This window comes from Hyperoodon ampullatus, assembly GCF_949752795.1.
Source record: "Hyperoodon ampullatus genome assembly, chromosome: 4".
In the NCBI taxonomy this organism is placed as follows: Eukaryota; Metazoa; Chordata; class Mammalia; order Artiodactyla; family Ziphiidae; genus Hyperoodon; species Hyperoodon ampullatus.
Window position 1 is genome coordinate 29,299,656 of NC_136917.1, and position 18,337 is coordinate 29,317,992.

General features: G+C 57.4%; 1 protein-coding gene and 1 pseudogene across 2 annotated transcripts; one reads left to right on the forward strand and one right to left on the reverse strand.

Moving 5' to 3' along the window:
• Positions 1–105: 105 nt before the first annotated feature.
• Positions 106–2,102, reverse strand: LOC307052172 (proline-rich protein 22-like; annotated as a pseudogene). Its single transcript has 3 exons — positions 1,741–2,102; positions 1,587–1,649; positions 106–1,148 (listed from the first exon to the last, which is right to left on the reverse strand). The product of its transcript is annotated as a proline-rich protein 22-like (transcript).
• Positions 2,103–3,974: 1,872 nt separating this feature from the next.
• On the forward strand, positions 3,975–17,952 carry LOC307051112 (cation channel sperm-associated auxiliary subunit delta-like; the record flags this gene model as incomplete). The annotated part of the gene is given in 11 exon segments (XM_079701462.1): positions 3,975–4,070; positions 4,913–5,002; positions 5,752–5,810; positions 6,885–6,963; positions 7,423–7,475; positions 10,231–10,305; positions 11,670–11,798; positions 13,061–13,138; positions 13,140–13,242; positions 16,258–16,415; positions 17,715–17,952. Coding segments are annotated over 11 exon segments (1,158 nt in total).
• Between the last annotated feature and the right edge of the window lie 385 nt (positions 17,953–18,337).

Here is an 18,337-nt window from a genome sequence, read left to right on the forward strand (position 1 = left end):
TCGCCACATGGCCCTGGGCCCGCTGGACGACAGGGAGGGCGAGGAGACAGCCCACGGCCCCTGAATGCCACTGACCGGACACTGCGCAAACAGCTCAAATTCGCTTTAATGGGGGGCGGCTCCCAGGTCCTGCCTGGGCCCCAAGGGTCTGGCGCTGGTGGGGACCGCAGTCTGCTTGCCCTTGCTGCCCTGCCTCCCCTTCCTGGCAGTCGGGTTGCCGGCCTTCCTCTTGCCCGAGGGCTTGGCGGTGGGGGGCCCCCCCGGGCGGGGCGGCGGCTCCTAGTCCAGCACCATGAAGTTGTAAAAGTAGTCCATGTCGGACACGGTATCTAGGACCTCGGGCACGCTGTAGTCCGAGGACTGCAGCTCGTCGGGCAGGTGCAGCGAGCGGATGTCGCTGGACGAGTCGTCCTTGCCGCCCCCGCTGTCGGGCAGGGCGGGCCCAGGGGGCTTGCACGGGGCCCCAGCGGGCTCAGCGCCACCCGGCAGGCAGTCAAAGAGCTTCCTCGTGTCCTCGAGCATCACCTTCTTGGGCGTCGTGAAGGCCCTGGCCACCTCAGGGGTCCTGGCCTCGCCTGCCCCCAGCGGGACCGCCTTGGGCTTGGTGGGGCCCGGCGGGTAAAGCGGGCCGGGCCCGGCGCCGGGGGGCGGCTCCTTGAAGGCGAAGGTCAAGGGCTCGCCGGGCCCATCCAGCCAGCTCAGGCGGCCCTTGAGAGGTCCATAGGCGCCAGGGGGCAGCGTGGCCTCGGCGGGCAGCGTGGTGAGCAGCAGGGGCAACTTGCTCTCCTTGGGGGGCAGCGGGGGCGCCAGGCCTTGCTTGATCAAGGTGGGGGGCAGCTCCGCGAAGGCCGGGGACCCTCTGTCCCCTACGAAGCCCAGGGCCTCGGACCCGGGTCCCTTGGACTGGAAGCAGGGCATGCGGTACCAGGGCCCCGCGGGGGGCGGCTGGTAGTGGCGGAACAATGGGGGCAGCGGGGGCGGCACCGGGGCCCTGAGGCAGTGCTGTGCCTCCGGGAAGTAGGTGCCTGGCGAGGCGGGGCCCCCAGCCGCCAGCTTGTACAGGGACGACTGGCCAAAGTCGGTGGTGGCCCACTCGATTCGGTAGACGCGGGGGTCAAAGAAGCAGCCGCAGGGCGCCATCTGGAAACCTGTGGCCAGGGAGGGCGGCCCTGAGAGGGGCAGTTCTGGGACCCGCCTGGGGTGGACGGGGTCCAAAGTGTGGGGCACGTCTGGGGCATGGAGAACACGGACCAATTTTGGGGTCCATTTGGGGAACAGGGACATAGGCTTTGCCTTTGGGGCCCTCTCTAGAGGTCAGGGGCCCCAGGCCTTGCTTTGGGGGCCCATCTGGGGGGCTGGGGACACCGGCCTGCCTTTGGGAGACCTGTTTGGGGAACAAGAAACATAGGCTTTGCCTTCAGGGCCCCATCTAGGGGATGAGGGACACAGACCTTGGTCCAGGGGTCTCTTTGGGGGACAGGGATTCGGGCCTTGCCTTCGGAGGAGGGAGCCATCTAGGGTCAAGGGTGGGAGCAAGATGCCCCTGCCCACTCCCCGGTCATCAAAGGTTGGTGGGAGGCCGGTACCTGCTGGAGGAGCTGGAAACACCTCTTTCTCCAGGTTTGGGGGGTGATAGACGTTGGAGGAACCTGTGGACAAAAACAGGCAGCTGGGTGGGGTCCTGAGGCTGGCGGGCAGAGCCCTGGTCCCTGCCCCGATGGGTGCCCCCCACCCTCGTACCCGCAGTGGGAAGAGGCTCTGTGCAGGCGGAAGCAGGCTGGCTGCCGGGCCCTTTGGTGGCGTCCAGGCTCCAGGGACTGAAGCCTTCTTGGGGAGCGGCGGGTGCGTAGAAGGGTTTGGGGTGCTGCATGGGGAGGCGGGGGCCTGGCCAGGCAGGCCAGGAGGGCAGCAGTTGGGAGCACAGGCAGCCCACTCAGAGAGGAGGCTCACTGTCCTGTGTAGTTCTGTTTCTACGGTTACTCCAGGCACAGGCTGTGGCCCGCCCACTGGTCAGGGTTCCGAGTAAGGGGCGGGGGAGGGGCACGGCAGGCAGGGGCAGATGGGAAACCAAGGCAGCCAGAGATGGGCGTCACAGAGAGCATGGTGGACACTGGGCCCGGTCTGCTGCCTTCCGCCTCCCACCTCTGCCAGCAATGCCTGCCTGACAGCTCCAAGGCCCCTTCCTTCAGGCAGCCCGCCCTGATCCACACCCACACAGGCCAAGGCCCCATCTCATGAGCTATGGTGGCTTGTTTGTGGTCAAGGCCTTTGGGCACCAGCAGTGGCCAGTATGGGGCTGGTGAATGAGTGAGGAAGGAGGGAGCTGCGGGGATGGGGATGGTGGGGGAAAGCTGGGGTGGGGTGGGGGGGTGGGGCAGCATGAGACAGCCTCAGGGTCACAAAAGGGCCTGGGTTTTAAAAGAATAAAATTTATTGCCTTCTCATTCCTTGGGGAGCCCGCTGGGCGCTCAGACACCCCCGCCCGCCCCTGCAGCTACTTGTAGGCGTTGGCCTTGTGCTTGGGAAGGAAGACGACATTGGGCGGCACCGGTCCCAGCAGCATCTCGCTGTGAGGAGGGCGGGAGCAGGGTCAGGCCTGGGGCGGGGTGGCCCCCGGCCCAGCTGGCCCCACACCCACTGGCTCCCTGGTGCACTATCTCCCAGGGCCTCGGCGGTTCCCGGGCACCTGATGCGGATCCAGTCGGCCGCCTTCTGGCTGGCCATGAGCGTCTCCAGGTAGTCGCGGCCCAGGTAGTAGGGCGGCCGCTCGTTGATCCTCTGCGGGAGCCGCTCCAGCAGGCCAACGGGCACGTACCTACAGACGGGGTGGGGGCGGCGGGGACGGGGTTGGGCCGGGCCTCCCCAAGACACCCCGCCCCGCCACCCCAATCCCACCTGCACAGGAAGGAGAGCCACTCAAGGAGGAAGCGGCGTGTCTTCTCCACGCCCTGCGTGTCCGAGCCCCAGCGCTCCAGGCCGTAGTGTGCGAAGTCCCGCAGGATGTCCAGGCGCTCAGACGACGAGATGTCCCAATGCCGCTGCTCCTTGATCTCCGTGAACAGCCACGGCTTGAGCAGGGCGCCGCTGCAGGCGGGCGGTGGTCAGCAGGCCGGTGGCGGAACCCCAGCCCCCAAACCCATGGTCCCCAACCTCCCGGCCATGCTCACACAACCTGCAAAGCCCAAGAGTTCCAAGCCACAACCCTGAGCCCACAGCTACAGAAAGTTCCAGTACCCTTCACCCCGGCCCCATAAGCAGCCACCTCTGACATCTCCCTGCCCGGGGAATAACAGAGCAGGGGGCGGGCTGGCGGGCTGGGGGGCACCGGCGTTGGGCACAAACTCAGACGCGCCCTCACCTCCCCCGAGCTGCAGGCTGGGCGCTCAGGGGTAGCCCTGGCTGGTTCTTTGTATCCCCGCCCCGGGCACACTTACCGGGCGATCATGATCCCAGCGACGCCAGTCTGCATGGCGCGGTTGGCGTCCTCGTACGACAAGATGTCCCCGTTTCCTGAGGGACAGAGACTGGGGCCTCAGGGAGCTGTGTGCAGGCGGGGATGCCGGGGCTTCGGGAGTTCTCCTCAGCCCAGCAGCATTCCCCATCGGGGCACGAGGGGGCCCAGGTGAGGAGTGGGCCCCGGTGCGTGGCCTCTGGTGGCAGGGGACCCACCGAAAAGGGGCATGGGGCTGGCTGCTGTCACGCACCGCTCGATGTAGTGCCAGTCGGCCAGCTTGGTGTAGCGCTGCTCCCGCGAGCGGCCCTGGAGCTGGAGGAGAGGCAGCCAGGTAGGGAGGGAGGGAGGGGCAGGGGGCGGAGAATCAGACAGAGACAGAGAGAGAGAAAGACCCAGAGAGCCCGGGAGAGACAGACTGAGAGAGACAGACAGACACACAGACAGACAGGTGGAGACAGAGATGGAGGGAGAGCCAAAGACCAGGAGGGAGGAGCAGGAAGGGAGGAATGGTTAGAAAGGGATGCGCCTCGGGGGTCCCAACACCCGCTGCGCCCCGAGTGAGTTGGAGTTGACGGCCCTCATGATACCCCGGCCCAACACATCACCAATCCCACTAGTAAGCATGCTTTATCTGTTTGACAAGTGTTTCTGATACCTGGCATCCCTAGCACCCCTGGCCTCACATCCTGTGCCCACAATTCCCAGGCTCTGGAAATTCCCTGGCATCCTCCCGGAAGACACACTCACTCAGGAAGCCCCCTAGAAACTCCTCTTCCTCCTCATCAGTGTCCACATGCCTGGCCGTGGCTGTCCATCTGCCAGCCCAGCCTCCTCTCCCACCACCTCTGTGCCGGCTCTCCACCCTTCTTCGGAGCTGCCCCAGAACCTTTCCAAAAATGCCTTTTCCTCCCTCTCAGCTCAGCCAGCGCCGGCTTCCCTCCTGGAGGGGATGCCTGAAAAACAGTGGGCGTTCCTGGACCTGAAACCCACGTGTCCAAGCCTGGACTCTTGGGTGCAAACAATCAAGCTGAAAACGGGGGTGGGGCGGGGTGGGCCAGTGTAAGGATTCAAGGGGATGTCTAGCCAGCTGGGACCAGGGCCCGCGAGGGGGCGCCAGGCTGGCTCTGGCTCTTGCCTTGTGCCCTCTCATCACCCCCCCTTCCCCCACCCCTGCAGGACGGGCCCCTCCGCGCACCAGGGACAGTTCTGCGTCTTGCAGGCTGCAACCCCAGGCTGTCTGCACGACGGGACTCAGAGCCACAGTTAGGGGGTGTGGATGACACGGGGGGCCGTGGGGGGGCGAGTGCATTTGGGGTCGGAGCCGGCAGCTGCGTTTGCAGAGCAAGCTGGGTCTTCAGTTTGAAGGGGGACCGGGGTCACCTGTGGGTGCGCCCCCAGCTGCTCCCCGCCGCGCCTGCTGGCGCCTTACAGAGCGTGCGTCTCCCATCCCGCCCCCAGGTGATGGTGAGCAACCCCCATTCCCTGGGGCTGCAGGCTGTCATCTACGAGGACGGCTACACCTACGAGGGGAACACCAAGCACAGACTGGTGAGCTCGCCCCTCCCCGTCCCCTCCCCCTCCCCCCCCAAACCCGGATCAACGGGAGAGGGGCTCGGCCTTGACCGACTGGGCCAGCCAGGTCCAGCCGCCTCAGGGTGTCCCTCGTTGGACCTCCTTCCTGCTTCCCTTCCTTACACACACCCAGATAAGGTGCTGTGGAATGTTGAGGGGACACAGCCCCCGCCCCTCCCACACCCCCCGGCAGGCCGCAGTCCCCCAGAGAGTGAGGGCAGCAGGTGTCACACAGAAGGGTCAAGGAGGATGTGGCGGGGAGCCTGACCCACCCGGGGAGGGCGTGAGACCTGAGTTAGCTGGGTAAACCCAGGCATCAGGAGACAAGCCGGGGCCACCGGGAGGGTCTTGGCCAAATATGGGTCTGGGGGATCCATAGGGCAGAGCCAGGCCTCACAGTCACACCAGGGAGTTGGGACTTGACCCCAGACCACAACAGACTCTTTGGATCAGACCATGTCACATCACAGCTAAGTAGGAGGGGAAACTAAGTCACGCCCCACTGTGGGTCCCCGGGACAAAGGCAGGGAGCTTGGAGAACGGGGGTCATTCCCATGAGCTTCCAGAAGCCTTTCACGGGCTTAGAACCAGAGGCAGGCTGGATGGCTCCCGGGTTCCTCCTCCCAACACCCCCATCCTGCCCTCCGTCTCTCCTGAACCCTGATTGCGGGACCACCCTGGGCTGTTCCACTCTTGTAGTTGCATTTTCTCTTTTGCTTCTGCAGAACATTTCACTGAGGCAGCAGCAGCACTGGGGCAGGGCTGACCCCAACTTCACCTCCAGGTATGTCATCACCCGGATTGTAGTGCTGGGTGGCCCCAGGGTGTCCCCTTAGCAGGAGCCAAGGAATCAGGGCCGACATCCAGACTACCCCCACTCCAAGGACAGTAAGGCGAGAACCATTAAACTCTTACAGAGACACAAATACCATATGATATCACTTATTTGTGGAATCTAAACTGTGACACGAATGGACTTATTTATGAAATAGAAACAGACTCAGATATAGAGAACAGACTTGTGGTTGCAAAGGGGAAGGGGGAGGTGGGGGAGGGATGGGTTGGGAGTTTGGGGTTAGCAGGTGCAAACTATTATATATAGGAGAGGTAAACAACAAGGCCCTGCTGTATAGCACAAGAACTAGATTCAATATCCTGTGATAAACCATAATGGAAAAGAATCTGAAAAAGAATATATATACAGGGCTTCCCTGGTGGTGCAGTGGTTAAGAATACGCCTGCCAATGCAGGGGACACGGGTTCAAGCCCTGGTCTGGGAGGATCCCACATGCCGTGGAGCAACAAGGCCCGTGTGCCACAACTACTGAGCCTGCGCGTCTGGAGCCTGTACTCCGCAACAAGAGAGGCCGCGACAGTGAGAGGCCCGCTCACCGCGATGAAGAGTGGCCCCCGCTTGCCACAACTAGAGAAAGCCCTCGCACGGAAACGAAGACCCAACACAGCCAAAAATAAAAATAAATCTAAAAATTAAAAAATTTTAAAAAAAGAACAATGAGAAAACATTGTATGCAGCTAGGTGATAATAAAACGGGCTCAGATGCTCTTTTCAATAAGTAATTATATATAAATTAACAAAACTGACTCAAAAAGAGGAAGAAACTAGAGGGAGGGTGGTGCCACCATGTGTGAGCAGATGTTCTTGGTCAATATTCTGGACAGACTGGATGAACAGATGAATGAATGAATGGAGAAATGGAGAAGTGGATGGGTGGATGGATGGATGGATGTGTGGATGGATGGATGGATGGATGGATGGATGGGTGGATGCATAGATAAATGAATGAGTGGGTTGTTGATGCTTTTTACTGCAATAACACACACTCCCATTGCCTTGCAGCATAAAGAGACCCACAATATCAACCATCACTCTGGACATAGCCAACAAAGAAATTTCATGCTTGGACCTTAAGCAACCGGTATGACCAAAACTTTTGCTGTCCCATACTCTTTGTCCTTAGTGTTAAGACTGATGACAGCAGGCCTTGGCTGGTTTGTCCCCTAGTGGCTGGCTAAGCTCACACTCAGGATCTGGAAACGGAGGTGATTCTGCCCTGGTTGCCAAGGTCACTGCCCCTTCCCCATCGTCTTCCCCCAGGGTTGTGCCTCAGGACACACCAACCTCGGAGCAGTTGTACTAGCTGGGGGTTATCAGACGGCGGGACCTTAGCGGTGCCCCACAGATCAGGCAGCTTCTTAGGACTTGACTCTGTGAGTCCCAGGCACCTGGACACCGCATTGTGACCCAGGCGCAGGGTTTCTGGTCCCGGCTGCGTCAAGTGCGCCCCCTCGTGGGCTTTCATGGTGCTCTCGCTGACCGGAGTCAGCGTCCACATCCCCGCCTTGTCTCTCCCCGCCAAATCCTCCCGCCGCTGCAGACAGGCCTCATTTCAGTCGGTTGTGACCTGGAGAAGAAGATCGTCATTCAGAAGTGAGTATGTCGATATGGGGTGGGGAGGGGAGAAGTGAGAGGTGGCGAGGTGGGGCGTGGGGACTGGATGAGATGGTCACCATTGCTTCACAACTGCTAAAGTCGGGTGACACTACTCTGTCTGCTTTTGCATACGTTTAACATTTCCATAACGAACAGCTCAATAATTAATCCTAACAGATTAAGTTAGAGTCTACAGTGGGTGGCTGCCCTCTCCCACCCCCCCCCCACCGACTTGGTGAAATTTACATGTTCTCCCTGCTCCCTCATCCTTTGCTCATTCCCTTTCTCCCTTTTAGTCCCTGAGTTCCTCATTTTGATGAAAATTGCTCAGAGAGGGCTTCCCTGGTGGTGCAGTGGTTAGGAATCCGCCTGCCAATGCAGGGGACACAGGTTCAAGCCCTGGTCCGGGAAGATCCCACATGCCGGGGAGCAACTCAGCCCATGCGCCATAACTACTGAGCCTGCGCTCTAGAGCCTGCAAGCCACAACTACGGAGCCCGCCTGCCACAACTACTGAGCCCACGCGCCTCGAACCTGTGCCCCGCAACAAGAGAAGCCACCGCAGTGAGAAGCCCACGCACCGCAAGGAAGAGCAGCCCCCGCTCGCAGCAACTAGAGAAAGCCCGTGCACAGCAACGAAGATCCAATGCAGCCAAAAATAAATAAATGTAGCAAATAAATTTATAAAACTGCTCAGAGATTTTGCGTTTAATCGCCTGCTGAAAATCTGAGGAACTTTGCCTCCAGGATCCATAGTTACTGCAGAGAACGCAGCCATGAGAGACCAAGAAAAAGAAAGGAAGAACCCCTGAAGACTGGCCAAACTGCCCTACGTTTTCCCCTTCGGGCGGTGGGGTGCCAGCAAATGAGCGACAGCCACTTCTGGGGGAGGCCCAGATTTGTGGCATTTGCCAATTCCCGTGGTGTAAATGCTCCCATGGAGCCTACAGATCACTACCAAAGTGAGTCTCTACTGGCTCATGAAACTCCTGAGGATATAACAGCTGTCTCTCGGAGCTAGTAAGAGCCAGCCTCAGCGCTCCACTGCATGGGGCAATAATGAAGTCAAGTGACGGTTTTACCAGATTTTCCCCCCAAAAGGGAAACGCTTTATTGGGTCAATAAATGATGTTAGCAGTATTTAGAACATATGTGCAGGAAAGTCTTTAAAACAATCTTTTCAAAGCTGCTGCCATGGGCTTCCCTGGTGGCGCAGTGGTTGAGAGTCCGCCTGCCGATGCAGGGGACACAGGTTCATGCCCCGGTCCGGGAAGATCCCACATGCCGTGGAGCGGCTGGGCGCGTGAGCCATGGCCGCTGAGCCTGTGAGTCCGGAGCCTGTGCTCCACAATGGGAGAGGCCACAGCAGTGAGAGGCCTGCGTAACGCAAACAAAAAAAAAAAAAAAAAAAAAAGCTGCTGCCATAAAGAGAGTGGGAAAGGTATTTGCCACACGTGTAACTAAAAAGGGACTTGTATCCAGAATTTATAAAGAATTCCTACGAATCAGAAAAAAAAAAAAGTATAGAAAAAAATGGGCAAAAGGCTTGAGCAGGCACTCCCAAAAAAGGGGGGGGAAGGCAGATAAACACAAAAAGGTGTTGAAAAAGTGGTCCATTTCATAGGAAAATGAAAATGAACTCTACGATAGAGACCGATACTCGGCACGAGAATGGCAGAATTGGCAAAGCCTGCAAAGTAGTACTATAAGGATGGGAACCCCTCTGGCAGCCTCAGGAACCCCCAGACATTGCCGGTGGGCGTGTACATTTTTCGGCTGCTTTGGAAAGCACTTCTTTCCACCAGCAATTCCACTCATGCACATCTGCACTGATCTAGGTTCCAGAATGTTCTCAGCAGCATTACTCTGAATAGCTCCAAGCTGGAAGCAGGCCAACTGAAATGTCCATCGACAGAAGGATGGGTAAACCAAGTGCAGGGTTTTGGTACAACAGAATGTTACAGCAGGGAAAACGAACGGGGCAGAATTGCCTGGATGGATCGTACAAACGTGGGCATGGAATCAAAAGAATACACAGCATGATTCTAGTCTTAAAAAAAAAAAAAATCCAAAATCAGGGGAACTCCCTGGCAGTCCAGTGGTTAGGACTCTGCACTGCCACTGCAAGGGGCACAGGTTCCATCCCTGGTTGGGGAACTAAGATCCCACAAGCTGGGTGGCACAGAAAAAAAAAATCCAAAATCGGGCAAAAATAAACTACAGTCAGCCCTTGTATCTGTAGGTTCTGCATCCCCGGATTCAACCAGCCAAGGGTGGATCGTGTTTAAGTTCGTGGCTGGTTGAATCTGTGGCTGTGGACCCCGAGGATACAGAGGCCCCACTATGGGACTTGAGCATCCTCGGATTTTGTTATCTACGGCAGATCCTGGACCAATCCCCTGCAGATACCAAGGGAGGACTGCATGTTGCTTAAGAATACATGCACAGATGGTAACAGTACAAAGAAAAACAGGGAAAGGATTGTCTCAAAAGTCAGGACACCCAGCTCCCACATCTCCACGTGTAACATCATTCTCCAATACAAGGAATTAGGGCTCCTTGGCGAAATGGCTGATTCTAGGCCAGGCAGGGAAGATTCAAGATGAGCCTGGAGCATCTTGGAGAACCAGAAAGTAAGAAAGGGCTCAAAATTCAACCAATGGGGAGATAACATATGTCAAAGGGAACAATTCACAATTCTTTGGTCCCGCATGGGTTCGGGCAGCTTCTCACTATCTTTTGTTGCTCGCAGTGAAATCTCAGCCTGTTACAATGGCGTCCTCGACCCCGTGGCCCTTCAGGACAACTATAGCTACGTCATTGAGAGGTGAGCCCCCCCCCCACACACACATGACCATTAGGTATGCATGAGCCAAAGGCGAATCAAGAATCATTATTTAAATTTTTATTTATGTATTTGGCCGCACGGCGCCAGCATGAGGAATCTTAGTTCCCCCACCAGGGACTGAAACCCCCTGCAGTGGAAGCTCAGAGTCTTAACCACTGGACCTCCAGGGAAGTCCCAAGAATCATTTTTAAACCGTAATGGAAAAGAAAACAATTTTTTTTTTGAAGAAAGGAAAAAAAGGATCATTTTAAAATTGATACCGTGCCAATTGATATCCAGCCCACAAGGAATCCGAGGGAGCGAGCAGACAGGTAGGGAAGGTGGCTGGGCCTTCGGGGAATCAGTGTGATGTGGCAGGGCCCCTGGCCCAGGTCTGCCCAGGCTCTGCCACCTTCTGGGCCAGCCTTCAGACCCCTCCCCAGCCTGCCACCAGCTCCTGGAGCCAGGTCCCCTCTTCATCCCAGCTAGCGGAGTTGGCCAGACACTGTCCAGCCAAGGCAGGAGGGGGTGGCCAGCCAAGGTGACCTCCTCTGCAGGGCGGCACAGAGAGCCCCTCCCACACTGGTGCACACCACCAACCCCCTGGCATGGGAAGACACTCGTGGGTCTTCTACGACGTGACCCTCCCCCCTCCAACACAAGCCAAGAGTCCGTCCCCCATCCAGACCCACGGCCGAGACGGAAACCGGTGCTGCTGGACTTGCCAACCAGTGAGGCTGCAGCCAGAGCGCCTGGGGGCATGAGAGTGTGTGAGTCAGGGTCTCCAGAGAGAGAGAAGCCACAGGATGTATGTGTGAGACACAGAGACACAGAGGCACAGAGGCACAGAGAGACAGAGACAGAGTGACAGAGACAGAGATTTATTTTAAGGACTTGGTTCCCGGACTGTAGAGGTCTGGTGAGTGCACAGTCTGATGGGGGAGGCTGGGGGCTGGCAGCTCAGGGAAGAGTTGCAGTTCTAGTTCAAGGCCATCTGCAGGCCGACTTCTTTCTTGCTGGGGGAGGCCCATGTTTGTTCTACTCAGGCCTCCAGCTGCACCCACATTAGGGAGAGCACTGCTTTACTGATTTCAATATTAACCTCTGCCCCAAAGAAGAGCCTCACAGAAACACCCAGAATCTCATCTGAACACAGTCGAGGTGCTGGGGCCCAGCTAAGTGGACCCGGAATGTCAACCACCGCAGGGGTCCCAAGGTCATTTCGACCATGACTCTGACTCCCCCGCTCAGACACGCCTCCATGATCGTGACCCCATGTGCAGGGAAGAAGCGGAGCTGTGGGTGGGGGGACGTCCGGGCGCCTGGTGGGAGCTCGCCCGTGTCTGTGTCCTGCTCTCCCACACGGAAGCCTACGACCCCAACTTCCGGGGTCAGAAGGCCACGGAGGACCTGGAGGTGCCTAACCACTACGAGAAGCTGGGCTGCCCCATTCTCGTCTACTACGACACCCCATGGAAGCCGGTGGTGGAGCTGTGAGGACCCACCCCCCAGTCCCCCTCCCCGCCAGCCCCCCGCCGCCCTCACCATCATCACAGGCCCCCAGAGCCCTCTCCACCCCTTTGCTCTGGCCGCATCCTCTCCCTGCCTTTTCCCTCCGTAGCTCTCAGCTCACACGTCCCCTCCCCTTCCCCGTCTTAGCTCGGCGGCCTTAACAAAACACCACAGACTCGGGGGCTTAAACAGCAGACACTGACCTTCTCACAGTCCTAGAGGCCGGAAGTCCAAGTTCAAGGTGTGGGCAGGCTGCTTCCCCCAGGCCTCTCTCCTTGGCCGCAGAGGCTGCCACTTCCCGTGGCATCAGGGCCCACCCTTATCACCTCACTCAACTTTGATTGCCTCGTTGAAGGCCCCACCTCCAAATCCAGTCGCACTGGGTGTTAGGGCTTCACATAGGAATTTGGGGGACACATTTCAGGCCATGCCACTGGCTCTGCCCCCTTCGGTGGATTCTGTCTTCCTTCATTCCGTCCCCATCCCCACGCCGCCCCCGCACACCACTGCACTAAATAGCTGTTGACGGACTGAACGGTGGCAGAAACCACTCACACGTGGCAACACTTAGGTTCATTAGAACGTCACGTGTTAGCTCCTCGTGGCCTCAGTCGCACACCCAGGTGAGACTGTGGGCTGGGCACGCCCCGAACTCAGAGCTGCCACGTGGTGGGGTGCCTGCCGGCCTGGGGTGAGGAACAAGGGAAGGGTCCCATCAGAGGAGGGGTGTAAGCCCCAACCTGGCAGGAGACAAACGTGCATCCAAAAATAAGTTTTGTTTTTCTTTTTTCTGGCCCCCGCGTCTTGTGGGGAACTTAGTTCCCCGTCCAGGGATGGAAGCCGGGTACGCGGCAGTGGAAGCCCGGACCCCTAACCACTGGACCACCAGGGAATTCCCCCCCAAATAAGGATTTAGAACAACCTTAATTCACCGCCCTAAATGTATACCTCTGGAATGTTTGCAGGTGTCAAAAAATAAGCAACCCCCAGTCCCTGACCCCGACCTCGTCAGCGTCCTGTCCAAATAAGCAACCCCGACCCCGTCAGCGTCCTGTCCCCACCTGCCACTGCATATCCGCGTTGTCTGTCCCAGAAGTGTCAGCCTGGTGGGGGGAGAGGGTGGCCCTGCCCTGCTCTGCCACCTCCCACCACCCCCAGATGGTCTCAGAACACGTCAGGGCCCCCAGCCTCCCCCCCCAACGACGGCCCCCCAGCAGCCTTGCCTGTGTATGGTGTGTCCCAGGTGGAGGGAAGGAAAGTTCCAGGAGGTGGTCGAGGCCGAGTACGTCCTGCTGGAGGTGAACGGGCTGTTCACGTACACACGCCCTGACGGCCGACATGGCCCTCTGCAGTTCCCAGCCGCAGAACTGGACCACCATCGCCAAGACGGCCGGCGACAAAGGGCCCTTCGCCTGGGACCGAGAGGTAGGGCCTGCGTTCTGATTATTCCCAAAACAGGTCGCAGAAGGCGACGACTGGTCAGGCCCACTGTGTGTTGGGGGCCGACTCAGTCTGTTCAGGCTGCTGTAAAGATCACCATGGACCCTGCGGCTTGTAACAACAGCATTGGTTTCTCACGGTTCTGGAGGCTGAGTCCAAGATCAAGGCGCCAGCAGATTTGGTGTCTGGCTCCTGGGTGGTGCCTTCTGTGTCCTCACATGGCAGAAGGAGGAGGGAGCACTCCTGGGTCCCTTTATAAGGGCGCCAATCTCCTTCAGGAGGGCTCCACCCCCAGGACCTAATCAGCTCCCAAAGGCCCCGCCTCCTAATACATCACCTTCTGGGGTAGGTTTCAACATATGAATGGGGGGGGGCGTGGCAGACATTCAGTCTCTAGATGGGGCGGCAGGGGATGGAAATGTAAGATGCACAAACTCTTTGGGAATCTCTCCCAAGGGAATCGGAGACGATCGGAGGTGTAGGGACGAAGGCGCTCATGGAGCAGACTGCTGATGATGTGCAAACTTCTGGAACCATCCAAATGCCCGTCATTTAAGGGGCTTGATTATATTTACGGTCCGTTCTGCTCAACGAGCGTTTCTATCACAAACGTTGGTTGGTACACGATTGACAAGGTTATGGTGTCAGCGAAAGGAAGACATCGCATTGTTTCTCTGGGGGTGGGGGGGCTTCTGGCGCATATGAATTAGTTTCCATCCACCCTCGGCCTCTCAACGCCAAGGGCAAGAACACGGCGCAATGAGGCCACGTCACCAGCAGGGGAGCGCGCGCTCTTCGCGCCCAAAGCCGGTTCCGGCGAGAACTCCTGGCTCCTTAATTTTGTATTTGCTTTCTTAAAAGCCCGCAGCCTCACCCGTTCCTTACACCCCATTCCATCGAGTGAGTTTGGTCATATATTTTGGTTGGTGACGTTGGTTTTATTTTTTAACCGAGGTGAAATTCACATAACCGATAATGAACGATTTTAACGCGTGCAACTCCTACAACTCGGGTATGCGTTTTGTGCATTCGCAATATTACCCAAACACCACCACCCTGACCGTTTCTTTAAAAAGAACGAGCCACACACGGAGCTTTGCTTATTTATTATTTTCTGACTGTGCCGGTGTTTGTATTTGCATTCTTTTTATTAGCCCTCTCGTTCAAAGTGGCATGCATGCATTTAAGAGATTGTCCCATTACTTTTTTTTCCCATCAGCCCTGGTGGCCGATTTTGTAGAACCCTGAGGGCTTTTCTATCAAGACAGAGCCACAGTGCCTGCATGTCCAGCACAGTCATTGGATGGGCTGGCTGTTAAACAGCCACTGAACTGCTAAAACACTAAAAACCATGAGGTGGAGCTAGCTGTGGCAAATAAATGGTTTTTAGGCAAAGCAGCTGTCTCCATTTTATTTCACATAGTTTATATGCGGTCCAGCTTTTTTTCTTTTACTCCCAAAGGATTTTTTTTTTTTTTTTTTTTTTTTTGCCGTATGGACCCAGCTGCTCTGCAGCATGTGGGATCTTCCCGGACCGGGGCACGAACCCATGTCCCCTGCACTGGCAGGCGGACTCTCAACCACTGCGCCACCAGGGAAGGCCCCTTCTCTGCATTTTTAAGAGCTCTTTATAGACCCATGAGATAAGCTTTTATTTGCGATGTAATTTGCTAATAGTTCCCCCAGTTTGCCTCTTTTGTCTTTCGGTTTTTGCTTACTTTGCCATGCAAAATGAGTTCCTTCTATTCTCTTTCTTTATTTTTGGCTGCACCACGGTGCATGCGGGATCTTAGTTCCCTGAACAGGAATCAGCCCCATGCCCCCTGCAGTGGAAGCGTGGATTCTTAACCACTGGACCGCCAGGGAAGTCCCGAGTTCCTTATTTCTCATAACGTTGGACTCACTGCTATTTTTACACTTTTGCTTTGGGAATTTCCATCTCTTCTCTTGTTTACAAGCCTAGCCCCATCCTCCCTTCTGGGTCCACAGGCAAATAGTGCAGAAGATCAGGGTGTAGGCGAGACCCTTAGTATGTGTTTAGCTCAGGGAGCCAGCGTGATGCACCGGTGAAGGGCAAACAGTTGAGTTCAAGGGCATATCCCCCTTTATGTGACACCCCGGGATCTGAAGGCAGGGTGGAGAAGCCACAGCTGCCACCTGGGCACCCACGACTGCTTCCCGAGAAGCCCTGGTGGCTCTGTCTCACTTCCACCGTCAGGTTCCCCAGGTGTGTTAGTCAGCTAGGGCTGTGTAACAAAAGGACCACAAACCAGATGGGTTAAACACCAGAAATTTATCCTCTCCCAGTTCTGGAGGCCAAAAGTCCCAGATCGAGGTGTCGGTAGGGCTGGTTCCTTCTGAGTCCATGAGGGAGAATCTGTCCCAGGCCTCTGGCCTGGTTTCTGGTGATTTGCTGGCCATCTTTGCATTCCTTGGCTTGTAGATGCATCGCCCCAATCGCTTGCTTCATCTTCCCATGGTCTTGTCCCTGTGCGTGTCGTCTCTGGGTCTAAATTTCCCCTTATTCTAAGGACACCAGCCATACTGGATCAGGCCCACTCTAGTGACCTCATGTTCACTTGATTCCCTGTAAAGACCCCATCTCCAAATAAGGTCACCACCTGAGGTCCTGGGGGTTAGGACTCTGACATATGACTTGTGGGAGGGACTCAACTCAGCCCATAACACCAAGAGCACATGCCATCAGCAGCATCTGATTCCTACCAAGACTGACAGCTGCAAGGGACCCTGGTGAGCAGAGCTGTTATGCCTGCAGCCCCCAAAGCTGGGGCAGGCACAGGAGAAGGAAGGTGGGAAGAAGGCTCCACAGTCACCAATCGGCTGGCCTGCCCAGCGGGCACTTGGTCCTGGACTCACACCCCTGGGTGCTGGTGGGTGGTGGCACCGGTGGGGCCGTGTGTGCGGCGGTAGCGCCTGTGGGCTGGCACGGTCCTTCCCGGCCCCCGGGGCCAGCAGGCATGTCTCTGTCCTCCTCCCCAGAATTATGTGAGCTGCCACGACCCTAACAACAATGCACCCTTGAGATGGCCCAAAGTCCCGTATCAGATCTTGGGAGGCCCGACAGAGAACAAGGTCGTTTTCGACCAAAGAAACGGCATCTACATCTTCTTCATTTCCATCGTGGATCCATACTACAGGTGAGTCGCCCTGTACCAGGGGCCTCTGGGGGAAGAGCTGGCTCTCTGGGGGCAGGTTGCACACATGAGGGGGACCCACTTTTCTCCCTCCTCTAGGATGACACTTGTTCACTTCCTAAATAAATCCTCATTCAAAGGCCATGCTGGGTGCGGGGGAACAGCAATGACCAGCAGCCCTGTCCCCGCCCTCAGGGACCAGAGTCACCCTCATGCCATGTCTAACGGGTGGGGTGCAGGGGCCGGTGTAGACTGGCTCCCAAACACGGATCATTAGATATCCAGGGATTTTGCAAGCCGGTTGGCTTCCCGCTGGCAGCTGGAGTACTGACACCACGGAAAGGAAACTGACACTCATTACAGGCCAGCCCAACCCTGCCCCAGGAGCTGGCTGTTAATACTCGCCACCCACTGTGCTGGTTCAGATCATTAACGTCTCCCACTGGGAGGGGGAACATGGGCGGCATTATTTCCCGCTCCACCATCACCTATCCCTTCCAGACGGACACAAAGTCCACCCCCAAAAGCGCGGGGAGACCCTGCCTTCCCTAAAGGCCCCAGACCCTGGACCAGCTCTGGGATGCCACTGGCAGAAGGCACCAGGGTGGGGATGCCCAGGGGAGAGAGGCGTCTGCCTGCAAGGCTCATCCCCTGCCCTCCCTGCACCTTGCCTCCAGCAGAGCCCCCAGCGACTTCCCCCCCTTACCTGGGTGTCCTTCCCTCCATCCTGCCATCCCCACCTGCTCGCAGCCACCTGAGGGACGCTTGTGGCCCCGCTCAAGCCCCCCACTCCGCGTCCACTGTGATGAGTGCTGTGTTGGTCTCTTCTGCCCGCCCCCCACACTGAGCCTGGGCATGGAGGCGGGGGGAATCCCTTGTATCCAGAGCAGGGGACCACAGGGGTCATGGGGAAAAATACGATCTCTGCGAAAATATGTAAGATGTTACGGAAAAACCCAAACGAACTTTTTGGCCAACACAATACAGAGACGACCACAGATTTATAGAGGATAGAAGTTAAGTGGATATAAATGGAACTCAGTGCCCAGCGTCAATGCTCCAGGCCCAGCTCTTGTCCCCGTGAGTTTTAAAACGTTTGCCGGGGGAATTCCCTGGCGGTCCAGTGGTTAGGCTCTGCGCTTTCACTGCCGAGGACCTGGGTTCGATCCTCGGTCGGGGAACTAAGATACTGCGAGCTGAGCAGCGTGGCCAAAAAAAAAAAAAAAAAACCAGTTTGCTGGGGTGAAGAGTCAGGCCCCCAAAGGCGGTGCCCCACAGCCTCTCCCTGCCCGCCCCTCGCAGCTACTGTCACCTGGAGACCACCTTCAGCGTCTACGTCTACGGGGCCTTCCCACTGCCCATCTTCCCGCCTGAGATCACCATCGTCCTGCTCACGGGGGCCACCCTGCTGTCTGTATGGCTGGCCTACATGATCCCCGAGCTGCTGCACACTGAGCAGGGCCTCAGGGTCAAGGGCTTCTGGGTCAGTCTGCGCAGGAGATGCAGGAAGTCTCGTGCGTGTGTCTGGGCCAGGCGCTGAGCACGCCCTGGGGTTGGAGGCGGGGTGGCAGGGAGGGGGCAGAGTTGTCTTGAAATAAAGCGTTTGGTAAGAGAGCTGGTAGCAGTGGGTGTCACTCATGTTTTGTGGGCTTTCTACACCCACCTGCCTCCCTCAGCATTCTGGCACCACAGTCCCTTTGAACTACGGCACCTACGTGGGTTGTCAACAGTGAGAAGGTGGGCGGCCCAAGTCCCAGCGAACAGGAGCTTTTGGTGAAACGAGCCGGCACAGGCATGTGGTGAGATCATCAACCGGCAAGTCCCAGAGATGCACCGGACACTTGACGTGTTCTGTTAGAGAAACGTGAGACCCAAGGAAAAGGGCGGGGGCTGCAGAAGACGGGGACGGGGCGTGGGTCCACCTC